General features: G+C 42.2%; 1 protein-coding gene and 1 long non-coding RNA gene across 3 annotated transcripts in view; one reads left to right on the forward strand and one right to left on the reverse strand.

The window, feature by feature from the left end:
* The window catches only part of NFKBIZ (NFKB inhibitor zeta), a 38,415-nt gene that overhangs the window by 3,835 nt on the left and 14,703 nt on the right, over window positions 1-19,877 (reverse strand). Inside the window, exons 1-9 of one of the 2 annotated variants that reach the window (XM_035115107.2) lie at window positions 10,246-10,582; window positions 6,383-6,522; window positions 4,824-4,860; window positions 4,604-4,707; window positions 3,763-4,514; window positions 3,332-3,437; window positions 2,937-3,083; window positions 1,946-2,009; window positions 1,010-1,179 (exon numbers count right to left, since the gene is read on the reverse strand). In XM_035115107.2, coding sequence (XP_034970998.1) covers window positions 1,010-1,179; window positions 1,946-2,009; window positions 2,937-3,083; window positions 3,332-3,437; window positions 3,763-4,514; window positions 4,604-4,707; window positions 4,824-4,860; window positions 6,383-6,522; window positions 10,246-10,483 — 1,758 coding nt within the window. In that variant the 5' untranslated portion in view covers window positions 10,484-10,582. Of the gene's footprint in view, window positions 1-1,009; window positions 1,180-1,945; window positions 2,010-2,936; window positions 3,084-3,331; window positions 3,438-3,762; window positions 4,515-4,603; window positions 4,708-4,823; window positions 4,861-6,382; window positions 6,523-10,245; window positions 10,583-19,877 lie in introns of those variants that run through there. The other variant, XM_060273707.1, reaches the window with a different exon arrangement.
* On the forward strand, window positions 9,073-9,651 carry LOC132592005 (uncharacterized). Its single transcript, XR_009557493.1, has 2 exons — window positions 9,073-9,103; window positions 9,459-9,651. It is a non-coding gene; the product is annotated as an uncharacterized LOC132592005 (long non-coding RNA).

A 19,877-nucleotide genomic window follows, 5' to 3' on the forward strand; every position in this document is an offset into this window, starting at 1 on the left:
CCCCAAAAAATTACATGAAAACATAAACTGCTCTACTACATAGTTTCTTTTATTTGTCCCTACAACTTCAGAGGTAGCCACCAATATTTCCATTTTACAGACAGAAGATGAATCTAGGGGATAACAGGGGCACCTAATGATTCAAGGCTGGGGTGGGATTTGAAGTTTGGAACCTTTATCTCCTCTTGTGGTATCTATTGGGACACAATGACTCTAGAATAATTAAGACCAAGTAATTCAAGCTTCGACTCCCAAGAGAACCTAGTTTTCAGTCTACTGCTGGATTTATCAGTGTTTGCACAACCCAGCAAGAGTTTCACCCATTTCACCCATGATGAAATCCCAATTAAATTACTGAGACGCAAACCAATTCAAGCATGTTTACTCAGAAATAAGCCCCAGTAGTTTCAATGAGGTTTACTTCCAAGTATGCTTAGAATTCTGGGATACGGGTGGCGCTTTGGGTTAAACCACTGAGCCTAGGGCTTGCCGATCAGAAGGTCGGTGGTTTGAATCCCTGCGGCGGGGTGAGCTCCCGTTGCTCAGTCCCAGCTCCTGCCAACCTAGCAGTTCAAAAGCACGTCAAAGTGCAAGTAGAATAGGTACCACTCCAGCGGGAAGGTAAACGGTGTTTCCGTGCGCTGCTCTGGTTCGCCAGAAGTGGCTTAGTCATGCTGGCCACATGACCCGGAAGCTGTACGCCGGCTCCCTCAGCCAATAAAGCGAGATGAGCGCCACAACCCTAGAGTCGTCCGCGACTAGACCTAATGGTCAGGGGTCCCTTTACCTTTACCTATGCTTAGAATTGCAGCCTCAGTTCAATGTTAGTTCCATTAATTTAATGGAATGTATACTCCTATCCTACACATGTCTACTGACAAGGGCTGATAATAGCCCAAGACATCTGGAGGCTGAGGAAGACTGTCTGAAGCTTTAAAAAAAATAGTATGTGACTCAAGTCACTGACACAAATCTGGGCTTGTTACCATGATTTTCTTGCTGTACTTACTCTGGCTTCAACAGAGGCCCGCATCTCAATCAGAAATTTGATGGTGTCTGCCAACCTCTTGCCTTTCAACCTTAATTCCTGGACCTCGGGAGTGTGAGGTGATTGCTGGCTCTCTATGTCATGTACCACAGCATTATGGGCCACCACTGCACAGTGCAATGCTGTCAAACCTAAAAATGAAACACAACAAGTGAGCAATTCTTTAAAAAACAGCAACACTGTTTTGAGTGACTCCCTTTTCCAATAACTGACTCAAAAACTTTAGTCAATACTAGTAAGCCAGGTTTCAACTGCTGTTTGTTTGTTTGCAATGCAAGTCCTTAAAGGATTTTTAACCTGTTTCCAACATTGCTTTAGAGAAAGAACTAAGGTAAAGTTGCTTGGCAACTTGAAGATGTAAAATTAAGCATACGTATTTTTGAAAAGCCTTTCCATGTGTAGATACCCTTAACAAAAATATAGTTCAGGTTTACCAGATACTGCTGTCCAAAATAAGAAAAGAATAAAAGATATTCACAGGTTTCGATGGGTAGTTATGATTTTTGATTTCTCTCCTGACAGTGGCACACAATTCTTTGACTTAAGTTACATGGGGCAGTCATCCTGCTACCATCATGTCCAGCTGCCTTGTATTCCCAACACAGTGGAACAGGTTCTGATTTGTTATTGATGAAATGGAGAGCATCAAGTGTAGGATCAAATATGAATGAGTATTTCACCAGCTTAAAGTGTTTAGTAAGGGCCCTGATCGCCTTCCCCTGCTCCAAATGTTGCTTTGCATTTTTCTGTTTTGAAGTGGATGTCAATAGTAAGATATTCCTGTAAAATATTCCATATGAAATCCAAGGGCCTAAGAAGCAGCAACAACAAATTCAGCATGTTTTTATTAAGCTTTTTGCCTAACACAACACAGAAAGGGGACTCTTGGCTACTCACCATCATAATTTGTTGCCTCCCAGTCTATGTATTGGTTGCTTACAATGGCTCCTTTCTCAATTGCCTGTAGGTGTGAAATGAGAGCATACGTTAACCCTGTACAACTATGCAAAAAGGTAACTGAAACCTCCACAAATTATTTTAGATTCTTTAGATAATAATAATAATAATAATAATAATAATAATAATAATAATAATAATAATACCCCACCCATCCGGCTGGGTTTCCCCAGCCACTCTGGGCGGCTTCCAACAAATATTAAAAAGATTATTTTAATCAATATTATTCACTCAGTAAATCTACTGAGATAGCATTCCACAGTCATGCAGATTAGTAGAACTAAGGCTCACAGATTTTTAAAAAAATATTCAATCCCTTTGTAAACTGTTTTTTGTAAACAGAATTAGTTATAGTGAAGCCTAAGTCTTCACTATAGGAAGGAATGCCATATATTCCTATAGGAAGGAATACCATATATTCCTCTTCATGAACATGGGGTCACGAAGAATCGGACACGACTAAACAACTAAACAACAACAAAGTCTTTCTTAGCATTCTGCAGAAACAGCTTCCTCCAATAAAATTTCTTTAACACTCTTTCTTTGCTCAACTTCCTTACTTTTGGGGTGTGGACAGAACTGTGCTACAGGATCCACATAGTATTACCACACACAGCCACTTCTAGGGGTAAAAACTACCTTTCCGTGTTCAGCTACACTCCTCCTATTGTGGGGAGAACAGGATGTGGTAAGAACTTACGGCAGCTGCCGTGTGAGTTGGGGAGTGGCATGTTCCACAGGTCATAACATGTAATGGAATACTAGCGCCTTAGCAGTCATTTACAAGATTCTAAAGCATTAGTATTAGTATAACCCCCAAGTACTAGAGGCACCAAAGGAAAGGCATATATATATATATTGGATCTTTACTGTACATGCTACATGTCAGGAGAAAGGGAGATAGTTGGAAGATTCAGCTCTGGCCGCTTACCTGAAGGACTTGTGCATGCCCCTTTTCAGCGCACACATGCAAAGGCGTCCTACCCCAGCAATCTGTTGTGTTCACTTGCGCCCCAAGGCTAACCAAGTCCTGTACAATGAGGTGCTGGTTTGCAGCCACAGCCACCTGCAGGGCACTCTATGAGAATGAAAAACAAGATGTTCACCAAAATCCTACCAGAAAATAGCAATCACCTAAGTATAATGAAATATTCCCAATAAGCTACAACCATTTCAGAGTGCAGCTTGCCCAATGTACTTCTAAGGCCACCGTTATAAATTAGCCTGCATGTTAACCTTTGAGGTTAATATAAACAGGCGTTCAAAGGTGTTTTGCATTAAGTCTTGGAAATGTGCAGTGGGAGCCAGTTCCGCTGAGAGCCTCACCTGGCCATTGTGTTCTTTAATATCCAGCATGTGTAGGGCTACCATCTTTCTTGCCAACACATAGGAAACTGCTCGGCGCCCCTGGGCAACTGCAATGTGGAGAAACCTGTGGGGAATAAATACTGTGTTTGTTTCCTTTTTAATATTGAAAAAGCACATGTGTTTAAGGTGTTGTGAAAATCCCTTCCCTTAAAAATATCCTAAACCCCAAATAACTTATGGAACTTGCAGACTGCAAGGAATACCATATATCATTACACTGTTGAATGCACACCTCAATTTAATCACATTTTGAAAGGCAGGCATAGAAGTCTGTGTGACATATTATTTTTAATGCACAATAGAATAATTGACAATTCATGAGAAAGGTGTCTTATTGCTAGCATATCATCTCCATTTTAGTACTGGTTAACAACATGAACAATACTCACGTGTCACCATCAGCGTCTTTGGCAAGAATTTGATCTTGAGAGATGTTGGCCAGTTTGCTTTCTTCCTGTTCCACTTGCCACTGGAAGAACGATTTGCCCAGCTGTGCTGTGTTCCTGACGATACCCTGATGTTGCACAGATATATTTGAAGTAGCCAATGGTAAGCCATGTTCTTCAAGAGCACCGCAGAAATTACTGGGTAGCTGACTGAAATTCTGAGGGTGGCTGCTGACATCACTTTGCTGAGGAAGTGGTTGAGGGAGGGGGGCAGAGATGTCCGACCCTTCTGAATCACTTAAGAGAGAAGCAAAGCTTTGAGTGGGACAGTACTGCAGTTCTTGGCTTTCAAAAACATGCTGATAGTCAGAGGACTGGCTGCTAGTGGAGTGCGGTCTGCAATCCATAAGGGGATTGTAATGCTGAGACAAGTTCTGGGTCTGTGTGGAAGAAAACTGATAATTCTGGGGTAGCTCCATCATCTGTGAGGGGCTGCTTGCTTGAAATGCTTGGTACCTTTGGGGAGGTGATAAAGCTTGCGCCCCAACCATCTCTTGATACTGTTCCCCTGGAGAGTTAGGATCAGTCATGGTGTGAAGCCAGCTCACTTGCACTGTGTTCAAAGAAACTGGGCAGGATTCATTCTTAATATTCATAATGTTCTGCAGCATATCACAACTGCTGTCTTGTTTGGGATCATTCATATGGGCATCCTCCATGTTGCTATCCATTGATGTTGGTGTCTGTGGAGGTGTCTGTAAAATAAGAGCATGCAGATTTTGAATGATCCCGGGCAGGTGAGAAATGTGTTTCAATGTGAGCAATGACTATAAAAAATACATACCAGGAGGTGAGGTTGGAAAGGAGCTGTTCTTTTATAACAGGATACATCTGGAAATGAGTCATGAGCTTTTCTTTTTCGACCATTAGTCAATATATTCTTCAACTCTAATGGAAAAAAGAAAAAAAATGCTAAATTTCAGTTTGTACCCTGCTTTTCAAGTATGCTTTTCTAAATACTAACACATCTAAAGTACTTAAAGGGTATAAGTAAAACACGGTACCTGTGTATGGGTCATAATTTGGTAATCCTCCTTGTACCTGTTTTTTAAAAAAATAAAAAATAGAATTATTTAGAATATAGTGAAAACATTCTCTCCAAGTCTTAAGGCAGCTCTAATGAGGAACAATGCTAACTTTTTCTAATGTTCTATTAATTATTAAGTTCTAAAATCACATTAAAATGTTCTGAAAAATTAGTACACTCTAGATATTTTCAGGAACGTTTTGAGAAGAAACCCATCCGATTCAGACTGCAATCCTTTATAACTTTACCTGGAAGTAAGACCCATGGAACTCAACGAGCTTTACTCCATTAGGACTCCATTATTAGTTACAGCTTTTACAATGTATTCTGCTTCATCCAAGCAAAGCCAAGCAAACTCACTAGGAGTTTCAACCTGCTATGTTATCTACTAGCCTACTCCAGTATGGTACAGGATAATTTTAACAAAACAAAATGTGGCGGGATAATAGCTTTTACAGTTAATCTTCCAAGCATTTCAATATTTTACTCATAAATGTGAAGTGTAGCTGACTGAAAAATTTGCATGTGTGCAGGTAATTTCTGAAAATATTGTTATTCCAAACTGATCTCTGATTCTTACTTTGTTTGGAAAGCATTACCTCTGTGAATGAGCCAGTAATATCACAAAAGTATATGCATTCTCAGAATCTTAAATATTTCCAGATGATGTTGTTTTGTCATTATAGCTTAATCATACAGTTATATATTTGCAAGACAATTCAAGGAATGTATGAATAAGTTTGTAGAACTTGCTAATTCTAAAATCTGTAGCACCTACAGATACATGCTTAAAATGGTACGCAGAACTGCTATATCAAGAGGACCCTAAATAAAGAAAATTTTATATTGCTGTTTTAAGCTTTTTTCGTATATATCAATAATGAATTTACTGTGCAACTGCTGGCCCTTATGTAGCTAAAACAGCACAAGCCATAAAAAGAAGAAGAAGAAGAAGAAGAAGAAGAAGAAGAAGAAGAAGAAGAAGAAGAAGAAGAAGAAGAAGAAGAAGAAGAAGAAGAAGAAGAAGAAGAAGAAGAAGCAGCATTTATATGCTGACTTTCTGCCAAGGCTGATTTTCAATTTTAAAAGACTAAAACAAATGATATAAAATTTAAAGTTCAACCATGCAGAAGGGGGAGGGGTAAAGTTCACAGGAAAAACAAAACAAAGAATCGCTGATTAAGAAAATAAGAATTGCCATTTTAGATCAGACCAAAGCTCTACCTAGTAGAATGTTTGCTCACCAACAGAACTGCAGAAAGTGCTAGTTTTATAATTCCAGCATCTGCCATACTTCCATTACATTCCATTTTTAGCTATCAAATCTCATATTCACTGACAAATCGAGGCACAACAAATTTCCTTTTTTCAAAGGCAGGCAAGCTAGCTGCCATTACCCTACCTCACAGAAATGAATTCCATACACTAATTATGCCCTGTATACAGTTGTACGCTACTGATATTTTAAAAGATGAGAGACTGTGCCATTTATGATTCTGAATAAAATTATTTTAAAAGAAAAGTAATGTTCTGCACCTTTAATTCATCTGCACCATGGTCTGAGGACATCTGCTTGCTGTTTCTGAGGTGCAACAGCAGCTCTTTCACCGAGTTTTTCACACGAACACCTTGAAAAGGTCCTCTTTGTTGCTTTCCTCCCCCCATACGTTGCTCAACTGTTGAGACACAAACAATGAGAAATAAAATAAAAACACTGATAACAATTAAACAGAATATTGAGTTTTTTAAGAGAGGGTGGATTTGTACATAATCTTAGCTAAGAAACATAGGTAATCCTAAATTAATTACACAAAACCTTAAAAGCATGTACAAAATATATTTTGTCAGCTTTGTTGTCACAAACACAAAAGAAACTTCTCTCACTGCCCCCCTGCCCTGAATTTGAAAGAAAGGTTAGAAGCGGGGAGACACCAGTGCATATAAAGGATATGTTAGCTTTAACATGGTTTTACGTGAATGAATTTTCAGAATTACTTGTGCCTGTCACCTCCATAATGAAACTGCTTGTCCAAGAAAATGTGCAACCAAAGAAATGAACTGCAAATATTACATTCATTCTCTTATGTCATCATTCCTTTTAACATAGTCTACTTTGAAGGTGAAAAAACAGAAGTGAAAAGAGGAAACTACAATGTAATACTATCCAAGAGAGAAGTTGTGACTTCATTTTAAAAAGTACAAACCCTTCCAAGTTTATATATAGAAGTACTGCAGTTTATACGACATTTAAATAATCTGAAAAGCCAATTGCTGGAGAACTGGAATTTCTGTCTAGAAAAAAACACACACCCCAATTTATGGGCAAATGATTTCTTCTTTGCAGGTATGCCTAGTTAAAGCAATTAATTGTCCCTTATTAAATTGCCTTATATTGTATCCTTCAAGACAGAATTTGTGCCTACTTGAGAAAATATTGTTAAAGCAATCAAAAACAAAACAAAATACTTCAATTAATAAAATACTTCAGATTAATATTTATAGAAAGTGCAAACCAATGTAAAATAAAAAATATAGTACAACAATAGTTTTCTTATGGAAAAAGATCGAATTGGCCAGAGAAATAAAATAATCACACTGTTTTAATATTATGAAGATACACACAACAGATATTGTTATGCTACCTTTTAATATAATTCCCAAATGAAAGAAAATTTGTGGAAGCAACTTCTGCACTAAAAACACCATGAAATTATATATAAAGACAACTGAGGTTCTTAATTGTGTACCATTTCAACAGCAAAAGGTGCATAAGAAACAAAAGCAATTTCAGCTATAAGAAGCACTATTTGGAAATAAAAAATATTACATTGTTTAAATAAATTGTGCCTCTCTGTCTATTTATATTTGGTATAGATAGCTTTGTCCTTGTTCACTCCACACAACATGTTGTACAAAAAAAGTGAAATCTTTCTACACAATGAATTGTGTTAGCAAATCCATACAAAACTTTCAACTTTCATTGAAGTGATATAAGATTCAAAAGCCTGAATACAAGTCATTTCAGAAAAGTTACCACACTTAGCCATTTTCTTTTCCAGTTAAATTGGGGGAACCACACTAATCTATTTTATCTTCCAGTATCTATTTTATCTTCAAGTGCCTGCAGTTTTAACTGCTCTATATTTGCAAATCACACTGATGTGCTTATCAAACTATTTGATTTCTCTCTCAGTAATACAGCAAATATTATTGAGATTTAAACAACCATAACGAAAAGTCAATACAAGCTAGAATTTTGCAAATTTGCACTTCCTGAACACACACACGCAAGAAATAATTGACAGAAGATTCTAACTCACTGCAAAGGGTCAATAGGATAAACTCCCCACAAACCCACATTAATTTGCATGACTGTAGCATCCTGCTTACACGCTGCTTTCTACCTAAAAGCTTAAGGACATTTCATACCTGAAAATGCTGGTGATTTCCAAACTAACTGATGCAAGACGCCTTAACTACAATTTTTCAGTTTCTTCATGAAATGGATACAAACTGCTGGCACTTCAGCAGCCTGCCATGTTGTGAAATTGGGGAAAGAGGGAAAGAGTGCTTCTTGAGGTGGCTTTTACAACTGCATTGTTCAGATACTGTATTGCAAACGGGTTGATGGCAACAAGTTTCTTTCATTTATTGGATATCCCATGCAAAGGGTGAATCTAGACCAATGGGGGGGAGTTGCATTTTGATGCCAATGACGTGTGGACGTAGCACTCAAGAATGAACGGGACTGATCTCACAATAAGCACCAAAAAACACCTTCCACAACCTTCATAAAACCCTTTCATCAACAGAGCAGCACTGGGGGATGTGCAGGTGCAAAGTGTACTGCAACCTGAGATAGGAAACTCAAGGTGACTTTGGACATATGTTTACCACACTAAAAATCCACCTTTTTCATTATGGAGCCGAGAACACATTCAATGGTGGAGCCTAGACTGGTTTACAGTAATGGTCACTTCCCACATTATGCTTGGGCATACTGAAATACTTGTGTGTATTTCTTCACCTTTTCAGCCACTGACGTGCTTTCTCTTTGTGTGTGTGTCTGTGCGCACACTCGCGTGCAAAGTGCTCTCCTTGCCTACCAATAACAAGCAACTCTGCACTAACTTGCAAATCAGAACGAGGCACTTTGAGCTGTGCGGTTGCATATGTTGCAGCAACATACAAACAGGAACCCATGCAGTTCGGAACGGCTAATTAGTGCCTAACCAAAAAAGCCATCCTTTACAACAGGTGGCGCTGTGGGTTAAACCACTGAGCCTAGGGCTTGCTGATCAGAAGGTCAGCGGTTCGAATCCCTGTGACGGGGTGAGCTCCCATTGCTCGGTCCCAGCTCCTGCCAACCTAGCAGTTCGAAAGCATTTCAAAATGCAAGTAGATAAATAGGAACCGCTACAGCGGGAAGGTAAACAGCCTTTCCATGTGCTGCTCTTGTTTGCCAGAAGCGACTTTGTCATGCTGGCCCCATGACCTGGAAGCTATACGCCGGCTCCCTCAGCCAATAATGCGAGATGAGCGCGCAACCCCAGAGCCAGTCACGACTGGACCTAATGGTCAGGGGTCCCTTTACCTTTACCTTTTACAACAGCGCTGAGGCTACACGGCGGCAGACAAAGGAACTCAGAAAGTAGCCCCCTGAAGGAGACTATGATACAGTACTGGGTTTCCAGACAGGTGTGCATTGCAGGATCCGAGCTCATAGAATCATAGAACTGTATAGTTCGAAAGCCCCCCGAGGGTCATCTAGTCCAACCCTCTGCAATGCTGGAAACTCAACTGTTCCAAGTTTTCCAAAACGGCCATGCAACGCAATTGGCATCAACATCTATACGGTTTTGAGGGTGGAATGGTATTATTTGTTTTTGTAACCGTCTTTGCTTTATTAGGACCTGGTGGGATATGCATGCATATGCATACACACAAACAAACACACACACTCTCTCTCTCGCCCGTCATTTAATCCGGGTTCACCCTTTCCAAGGAAAATTTGTCAAGCTTTAAAAGAACATACTGTTGCCAGAGTCCTTCTGGGATTTTAAGTGCCGCCGGGTGTGCCCCCCCCCCCCGCTGCAGTCTTGCACTGACAGCAGTAGCCCCCTTTTTCTCTCCTAGCCCAAAGGCCACCCAGAAAACCGAAGTGCCGCGGAGCATGAGCGCTCTCACCGCCCAGAGCGGCTTGCCAAGGCGCAAAGGAGACTTTATATACCACATTAAAAAGAAAGGAAAAGCGGCGGAATACCAAACGCGACGGTCCGGCGACACCACCCTCTGAACGGCCCCCTCGCCTCAACTTCAAGAAGACCGCTTCGTAGAAGCGGCGTAGAAATCCCTCCGTCCCGAGCTGCGCGCGCGACGGATGTATGAAATCTGTATACCTTCCCCGGCTGAGCGCGCGCCGCGCCGGGAATAGCGCCTCGCGCCGAAGTCGCCGCTGCCGCCGCCGCTACTATGGCCCGAGTCGGACCCCGGGGACCCCGGCGAGGAGTGCGTGGGCGAGCAGCTCCCCTCGCTGGAGTGGGGAGAAGCTCCGTAAAAAAAGGCCAGGTTAAAAGGGCTGCTCATGGAGCCGTCGCCGCCGTCCGGCAGCTCGTCGCGGCTGCTGTCCACGATCATGATGGCTTGGTGTCGCGCGGATGGCGAGGAAGAGGCAGGCGGCTGCTTGGGCTCAGCCGGTGCGATGACGGGGACGGGAAAGGGCTCGGAAAGCGGAGGCGGCTGCAACGGCTCTTATAGCGCCTCCACGCCCTGGCGACGAGGCGGGGGGAGGAGGCGGGGCGGGGCGCGGCTGCGCCTCTGCAAGCGGCATTTCCAGTAAGTAGGTCGCCGGCCTCTGTCAACAGTCCTCCCGGCTCTCTCGTGACTCCCCGCCTGACTGCATAGCAGGAGGGATGGGCTCAGGAGTTGCCTCCAACAACCCGAAGGAGCCTCGCCAGCCGTGGTGCGCCATCGGGCACCTGGCGGCGGCTGCAGCGGGAGCATCGAACGTGAACGATCTCCTTGGGTGGTCTCTCTCTTCACATATACTGTACCCTGTGCGTGACCAGGGGGCTAGGCGGAAGCAACTCTGTCCGATAAAGTTAGTGGTGATACCCGTGTGTCCCTGTTGCTCCAGATAACATTTTCCTCAACTGGAAAAGGCGACCAAGAGATATGACCGAGATGTATAAAAATTAAGCGTGGCTGCTTCTCTTTCTAGATCAGTGGTGGCCAAACTTGGCCCTCCAGCTGTTTTTGGAATACAACACCCACCATCCCTAGCTAACAGGACCAGTGGTCAGGGATGATGGGAATAGTAGTCCCAAAACAGCTGGAGGGCCAAGTTTGGCCATAGCTACTCTAGATCAATGCTAACATTTGCCTATGAAGCTGAACAGTGGGAAATTAAGGACAAAGAATGTACTTCTCCTAGTCGAACTATGGAATTCATTTCCGCAAGATGGATGGCAATGAGATTAGCCATCCCATTTGCATTGGTATGGTCTGAGCTGGGAATTAATCTGTCTTCATAGAAGGCGTGACTACTCCCACTTGTCTGCAATTCCTACCTGCATTTATTGTTAGTAATATTAATAAATTAGCACTATTAACCCGAGCAAGCCCATTCAGATGAAATTCCACTGCAGCTCTCACTCTCATCCCTTAGCTTGGTTGTCTGTTATCACCCTATTTCCAAATATGGTGGCCTTCAGATATTGTTGGCCTACAACTCCCATCAATCCCAACCAGCAAGGCCAAAGGTGATGGGAGCTGAAGTCCAGGAACGTCTTGAGGGCCACAGGCTCCCCATCCCTGACATGCCATAATTAAAAGGGTACAGGATTGCCCATTTAACATCAGTAACAAAAAAAGCCTCCACCATTACAAGCGTCAAAACGCTATACCTTATAAAATCCTTGTAACACCTATTAAGCTAATACATTGAAACATGATATACATGATCTACCTAATGAGGGTTATGAATGTTCCAAACTGATACAATAGAAATTGCCAATGGTACACCAAATTTTAAAATGCTGAAAATCGATACATTATCCCTTTTATATAGGCATGTATTTTCCTAAATTTTTGTTAAAACTGCATATATATATACAGTGGTACCTCGCTAGACGAATGCCTCACAAGACAAAAAACTCGCAAAACGAAAACATTTTGCGATTTCAATGGAGACTCACAAGATGAAGTTTCCTATGGCGCGCTTCGCAAGACCCTCGTGTCCGACTCTGGGGTTGCGGCGCTCATCTCACTCTGTAGGCCGAGGGAGCCGCCGTTTGTCCACAGACAGCTTCCGGGTCATGTGGCCAGCATGACAAAGCTGCTTCTGGCGAACCAGAGCAGCGCACGAAAACGCTGGAGCGGTCCCTATTTATCTACTTGCACTTTGATGTGCTTTCGAACTGCTAGGTGGGCAGGAGCTGGGACCGAGCAATATATATATATATAATTCAAGGTTGTTGAGGAAGACACATTTTCATTGGTTTGCTAAAGTTCTGGGCAGCATTTTAAAGGTTAGCAAGCTCTTCCTACTTCACAGCTGTGAATTATTTATCTTAGCAACTAAAATAAAACTCTGTTCATGCAGTTTAAATTTTCAAGCAAGTATTTTGCCACTGCATGAATGTTTGCAGAGGGGATAACCTAGTGGATACTGTGTGCAACACTTTTTTCATATGGGAAATATAGAATGTCTGGGACCATCAAATATTCCTTGCATTGTCCTGGTCCTCTTCTCCCCTTATGAAGCACCTGAGCCTTATTATATTATTAGATGGATCCTTCTGTGAGCTGGCCCATCTATGTTTGTTGTTTCCATCAGTGGTTGGCAGACGCATTAAACACTGGGTCGGGTCCCTCTTCTAGCACTTTCAATCATCGTTATGCTGGCTCATCACAGTTTTTAAAAGAAGTGTTTTATTTTCCATTACAACGATAATAAACTGACAGCTTTAAGAAACACTGGAGTACTAGTATTCTTACCACATTACCCAATTTCATCTCTGATTTCGCACTTCCGTTGCAAGACATTAAAACATTGCCAAATCCACAGCTGTATGTCTCCCCATGCACCAAAAGCAGGATTGATGCTGGAGTACTTTATGCACTTTATGAAAAGCATCCAGGACTCAATATAGCCTTTTCAGGGGAGATTTTGCCAGGTCAGAACTATAAACACACATCTAATGTCTTATTTATGGCTCTCTCCCCCTTTGACTAATATTGTAGCCAGCTTTATCTCCAATATGGCGGAATCTAAATTATAACTGCATCATAACTCAGAAGTTTCTTGACAAGTTTCCAGCCGCTAATGAGATTGCTTCTCTTTGATGTCCATGTTTTAAGGAATCTTTAACCACATTCCAAGCGAATCCAAGAATACATACTTTGATTATTTATATTTTCAATTCACACAGTTTATATATTTAAGAAACCATATTAATTCAATAAATTTCCCACTTTCCGATCTCGCTTGCTTTATAAATGTTGTTTACGGTTCTTCAGAAGGGAGATTTGTTAAGTAAATTGTAAGGCACAGTAAAGCAGAGTTATAAAATTCTCGCTCCCCGCTTCCGCTCCGTTACATACCATTTCTTGCTATTGGGTACATTCCTCTGTTATCTTTTGTTTTCTCAGTGGCTGAATAAATAGCAGAATAAATCTTCTTTCCTTGTCTGAAGCATGTCCATGACTTATAACCAATCTTTCTCTTGTCATGGAGCTTGTTTTCGCTCGTAGAATCAGCATCCCGGGAGATCCAGGCTCCCACAGGGGCTTTCCATCCAGTGCCCCCAGCCCCTCATTCCTTCCAAAGTCGAAGTGGTAGGCATCTGCAGATGAGACTGCATCTTCCTGTAAACCCCCCCCCCCCCCGGGAAGACTTCCCGAGGCTGCATACTCCCATTTACAGCCTCATAAATTACCCCGTGGGAACCGGAGAGATGGTATGGAAGTCCAGCACCACACTTTGAATTGTGCTCGGAAACGTACTGGGAGCCAATGTAGGTCTTTCAGGACCGGTGTTATATGGTCTCGGCGGCCGTTCCTTGTCACCAGTCTAGCTACCGCATTCTGGATTAAGTTGTAGTTTCTGGGTCACCTTCAAAGGTAGCCCCATGTAGAGCGCATGGCAGTAGTCCAAGTGGGAGATAACCAGAGCATGCACCACTCTGGTGAGACAGTCCGCGGGCAGGTAGGGGTCTCAGCCTGCATACCAGATGGAGCTGGTAGACAGCTGCCCTGGATAAAGTGATCACCTAATTAACATATCCTACAGTCACATGCAGAAACCCCTCCAAAATGTACAACTGTTCATCTGGACAGAAAAGATGTAAATGAAATCTTAAAAAATTGAGTAGGAGGGAATGTCCTGAAATGAATGCCCCATTTCTTACTACAGTTACCTACAGAAATTCTGCATGGCATGGACATCTTCAGCAGGACTACAAGTAGTACTCAAATACCACTGAAGTGCTACCAAATGAAGACCAGTGTATCACAGAAACAAGCTGTAGTCCTACCCTGTAGTCCTAAACAGCCCCAACTTAAACCCACCAGTATGCTCAACATTTACTTCACAATTCAAATCTATTGTGGCCAAACTTCTGTTGTTGAGCTTTTGGGGGGACTATCAGCCAAAGTTGTTGAGGTTTTTTTTGAGGGGGGGAGATAGGGGTCTTGTGATCGACCAGGGACACCCCACGATCAACCAATAGATCATGAGATACTCTGGATAAAAAGCAGTACTGTAGTAGTAGTAGTAGTAGTATCAGTTGAAATTACACATAGTATCTGTTCACATAGCTTACTGTGTCAAATATATTGCTCTTTTTCTGTTTTCCTTTTATTCCATTAATTCAAAAACTTGAAACACAAAATGGAGGAGTTTTAAAAAGTGAAAGTGTTTTCCAAGTATGAGAAAACTAAACAGTTGTGCTCTAGGTTTTAAGCCGCATCATGATTTGTCAGTTAATTGCACAACTTTTTGAGCTTTGAAACTGATGACACTAAACAGAGAATCCCACACATACACATACCAAAACTTTAGGTACTGTATTGTTATTGACATTCCAGATCTATGGGCCTCCATATGGAAAATTTTTCAAGCTAAAATGACAACTTTCTGAAGGAAATCCTCCAGCTGCCCCATTTTGACACCAGCTTAATTAAATAGTACTGGTGATTTGGTCATGCAGACACACAGACAGCACAGTCCAGCCAAAGATAGGAATTTTAAAGTTCCATGATTTCCAAGGTAGAGTTAAAAGAACTTTTAAATCTCACTAACTTTGAGGTATATATAAATGTGGATTATGGAATGCAGTGTCTTGGTAATTTGATCTTTCAGTACAAGCTTGCCAGACAGAACAATCTCCCCTCTTGTCCCTTGCATGATGTTCTGACACTGCACAGTGGATTGGGGGGGGGTCTGACTTCCCCACCATTCCCAGAAATAGCACACAGCACTTGCCTGGAGGAAAGGCAGAGGTGTTCCAGTTTGCAAACTTTTTTCAGAAGTCGAACGTGCTCCATTTTGAGTGCTACACTTCCGATTTGAGTGCCACACTTCCGTCTTGAGTGATACACTGACAATTTGAGTGTTATGCTTCCTTTTGAATGTTACACTGAGGTAAGGTCTGTCTGTTTTCGCTATTTGTTTTGCGTTTTTGTAGCTCTTTTTTTTTTTTACTGTGTGGAACCCAGTTCAGCTACTGATTGATTGATTGATTGATTGTGTGACTGCAGTATATTGTTTATTGCTTTCATTTTATGGATCAATGGTCTCGTTAGATAGTAAAATTCATGTTAAATTGCTGTTTTAGGGGTTGTTTTTAAAAGTCTGAAATGGATTAATGGGCGAGATGTAAATAATAAATTATTATTATTATTATTATTATTATTATTATTATTATATTACCACTGTACATGATTTTTGCTTATACGCATAACTCTTGCAACCAAACCCTCACGTAAAATGTGATTAATCTCTACTTAAAAAGAGAGTCATATCAGAGGAAGTACAGATCAAAACAATAGGAGGATAGAGATCTTCTCCCAAGACTAAAGTGCACATCTGTGGATACAAGCCAAGTGATTTTATCAGTATCATAATTCCAACCTTATGCTTTCCCCCTTCATTTTGATGTTTTAGTCTAGTAACCTTAACACTCTTTGAGAATGGATCAACCAATTCTCTTTTTCCAGTTTAAGGAGATGAGAAGCTAGGTTGTTCCCCCTGCCACCTGCTCCTTGGACAAAACCCATTTCTTCTTCAACAGTTGGACCTAGTGGACATTATCAATGTTTCCAAAACACTTCTGAATTTGCTTTTTTAATCATGTTCTTAACATGATGTGAGATGAGTGGGAGGGATTACAGGGCTGGGCAATTCAGAGTATGTGACTCAACCTTAGATTGAAAAGGTGGAGACCCATCTCCAAGTGGTTTGTCAAAACAATATGGCCCTACAGTGTTTCATTAGATCTCTAATAGGATTGTTTTATCAATTATTTTACCAGAAAACTCAGCTACCATCTAAATTTTAAAGCTTTCCGGGATTTCCCCCTGACTTTCTCCTAATGCCACAGCTAGCACCGAATAAGTTGTTAGGTACTGGATTCTCAAATACTGGCTTTATTTCATTGTGGATGGCACATAAGCAAATATATTCCTGCTGTGTGTGAATGCTTGTGTGGTTATGAATATCATTAGTTATAGATATCATCATAAACTTGAATTTTGTTGCTTTTCCCATCCCTATGTAACATGTAGTTATTCCCACTGAGTCATGCAGAGGAATGGAACTGTAGTATGAAACATGAGCTGGAAGTCCCCAGCTGAAATCACAGCATGTACTCATTCATTGGTGTCTAGCCAAAGTTCAGTTTCCCAGCCTCAACACTTCATTCTGCCATCAAGGTGTACGGGTGGCACTGTGGTCTAAACCACTGAGCCTCTTGGGCTTGCCGATCAGAAGGTTGGCAGTTCAAATCTGGGGGTGAGCTCCCGTTACTCTGTCCCAGCTCCTGCCAACCTAGCAGTTCGAAAGCACACCAGTGCAAGTAGATAAATAGGTGGGAAGGTAAACGGCATTTCCGTGTGCTATGGCTTCTGTCATGGTGTTCTATTGTGCCAGAAGCGGTTTAGTCATGCTGGCCACATGACCTGGAAAGCTGTCTGTGGACAAACACCGGCTTCCTCGGCCTAAGAGCGAGATGAGTGCTGCAACCCCATAGTCGCCTTTGACTGGACTTAACTGTCCAGGAGTCTTTTAACTTACCCTTACCTTTACCTCTGCCATCTGTACTATGGACATGGGTTAATGATCCTGGCCACTATAGCAAGGTTGCTGTGAGGAATACTCAGATAATATACTCAGTTCTGTATAAATACCAGACATTGTTATCTAAAGGAATTGAGTGATATTCTCCACCCCCATCATTCTGCCCGGACACTGAGGTCCAGCACCGAGGGCCTTCTGGCAGTTCCCTCCTTGCGAGAAGCCAAGTTGCAGGGAACTAGGCAGAGGGCCTTCTCGGTGGTGGCGCCTGCCCTGTGGAACGCCCTCCCAACAGATGTCAAAGAGGAAAACAACTACCAAACTTTTAGAAGACATCTGAAGGGAGCCCTGTTCAGGGAGGCTTTAAATGTTTAATAGATTACTGTGTTTTATTTTTCTGTTGGAAGCCGCCCAGAGTGGCTGGGGAAACCCAGCCAGATGGGCAGGGCATAAATAATATATTATTATTATTATTATTATTATTATTATTATTATTATTATTATTATTATCATTGAGTGTCCTGCAAGTATCTAGACAGCATTGCATGTGCTGGTTTTGAGGTGCGGGGGGGGGTGTCTCTTTGGACAGGGTTGTTGCTGTTGTTTTTTAATCAAAGCCTTCTTCGGACAGTCAAATAGTATGTCATCATGTGAGAGGAGCCACAGGGACAAGCACAGTAGTATAACTATTCCATTCACCCCCCAGATTCTGATTTAAGAACCCTGATGTGGTTCTCATGTGCAGGGAGCCTCCATGAGTACAGGAGGGCCCCCCCCCACTTCAGTAGGTCCCCTGCCATGAATTGGTTGGCTTAAATGGTGATGAAGGAGGAGCACACTCATCTACCCACACACCCCTCTTAAGGCATTAACAGAATGCTTGGTGAGACCTTAACTGATCAGTCTAGCTCTGTATGCTGGTTTGCCAAAGAGGAATTAATTAAAGCCACACATTGAGTCAAAGTGTTGTAGCGGATAGAGCAGTGGGGCTTTGCCCAGGGAGAACTGCTGGGTTTAAATCCACACTTAGCAAGGAAGTTCCCAGATGACAATAGGCCAGTCCCTGTCTCTCAGCCCCAACCTGCCAAATAGGGCAGAGGTGCAGGCATGGAAGAGGAGGAAGGCAGATCAGGTTGGGATCCGATCGGGCTGGGAGCCGGGGAAGAAGAGGCTCAGTTCCCGCCTCCGGCTTGCTTAAAGGAGGGGAAGCCCCGCCTCCCGGCCGACCCTATTGGTCGGCCCGGGTCTGACGGAGGCAGGAACTCCCACCTCGCGAGGAGGCTGAGCTCTCAGCCCCCATCGCGAGAGTTCGGTCGGGGCAAGCCCACAACACCACCTCCATGGGATGCGGAAGTGGTTTTATGTCACACAAAACTTCTTCAAGAAAGGAAAACAATATAAACAGATTTCTGTTCAGTCCTCGGAGCTTTTTGAACATTTCACTAGCTGGCAGAAAACATACAGCAGTCACTAATCATCCTTGTTTAAAAAGGAATAACTATCACCAACGGAGACCTAGAAAACAAAGGCTGTCATATTGTGCACAGTTATGTGCCTGTGGGCCCTATGAAAGTGTTGTAGCTATGCTGTTCATATCACAAATGCAGCCCAATACCATGAATGGGGAGAGTATTGTTGCTTTCATGCCTTGCCCATAGACATCTGGTTAGCCACTGGATGCTGGAGTAGATGAGGAATTGGTGTGATCCAGCAGGGCTCTTCTTAATGGAAGAGTAACTTAGGGTTGTATCCAGTGGTGGCTTTGGAAGCAAAAAGTACTTGCGCTTGGGCAAGGTGGAGCATCCAATTTTTACCAATCCTAGCCCCTGCTACAGCCTTCTGTGCATACTGTTTTGGAGGGTCCCCCAACCATCAGGGGGTTGCAATGGATGGGGAGGGGGGAATAAATGAAAGCCAGGTGCCCAGCCCTGTATGCATACAATGCACAAAACCACCATTGATAGAAGCAGATATCCACAAAAACCGGTAAAGAAAAGAAATAATATGCACAAAAGAAAGTGAAACTTAAAACCACTGTGCCTGTCAAGTTAACTATTCATTTCTTGTATTACAAAATAACTTTTAAAAGTGCCAATGAAACATTTTTTTGACCATCAACATTTTATAGATTCTCTAAGGCCAGGAGAAAATTCCCAGAGCGGAAAAACTTGGCATTAATGGATCACCGTACATAACGCAGCAAGGAATCAAAGGTGACCGTTGTTTGTGGAAATGACTAATGATTAATCAAGGCCATAACGTAAAAGGAAATTTGCCGGCAAAGTTCAAGTCTACTGAAATGGGAGCATCACAAAAATGACCATGCCTGCAATACACATTTGTCCAACAAAAAAGGTTGCCTTTTCAATTTCGTGAGCAGAACAGCATTGGAGGTTCCCATGATCACCACTGTACACTCTAGTGCTCGACCAGGTGTGAGGGAGAGCACAGAAGACAAAGAGAGCTTGAGACAGTTGTGCAGGTGATGCTGTTGGTGCTAAACCATTGTTTGATATGTGAATGGAGAAGGGGCCAGTAAATGTGAAACAGCAATGCTGTGTGGCCCCTAGGGTTTAGGTTCTTAGAAAAGTGTCCGTGCAGAAGCAGCTGAGCAGCCTGATCAGATGTGATTTTATTTACAGTAAAACATTTTTAATCCTGTCTTTCCTTAAAAAGACTTCAAGGCAGCAAACAATCTATTAAAGCAATAAAAGGCGACGGATACTATTTTTGAAA

Source organism: Zootoca vivipara, chromosome 4 (genome assembly GCF_963506605.1).
Source record: "Zootoca vivipara chromosome 4, rZooViv1.1, whole genome shotgun sequence".
Classification (NCBI taxonomy): domain Eukaryota; kingdom Metazoa; phylum Chordata; class Lepidosauria; order Squamata; family Lacertidae; genus Zootoca; species Zootoca vivipara.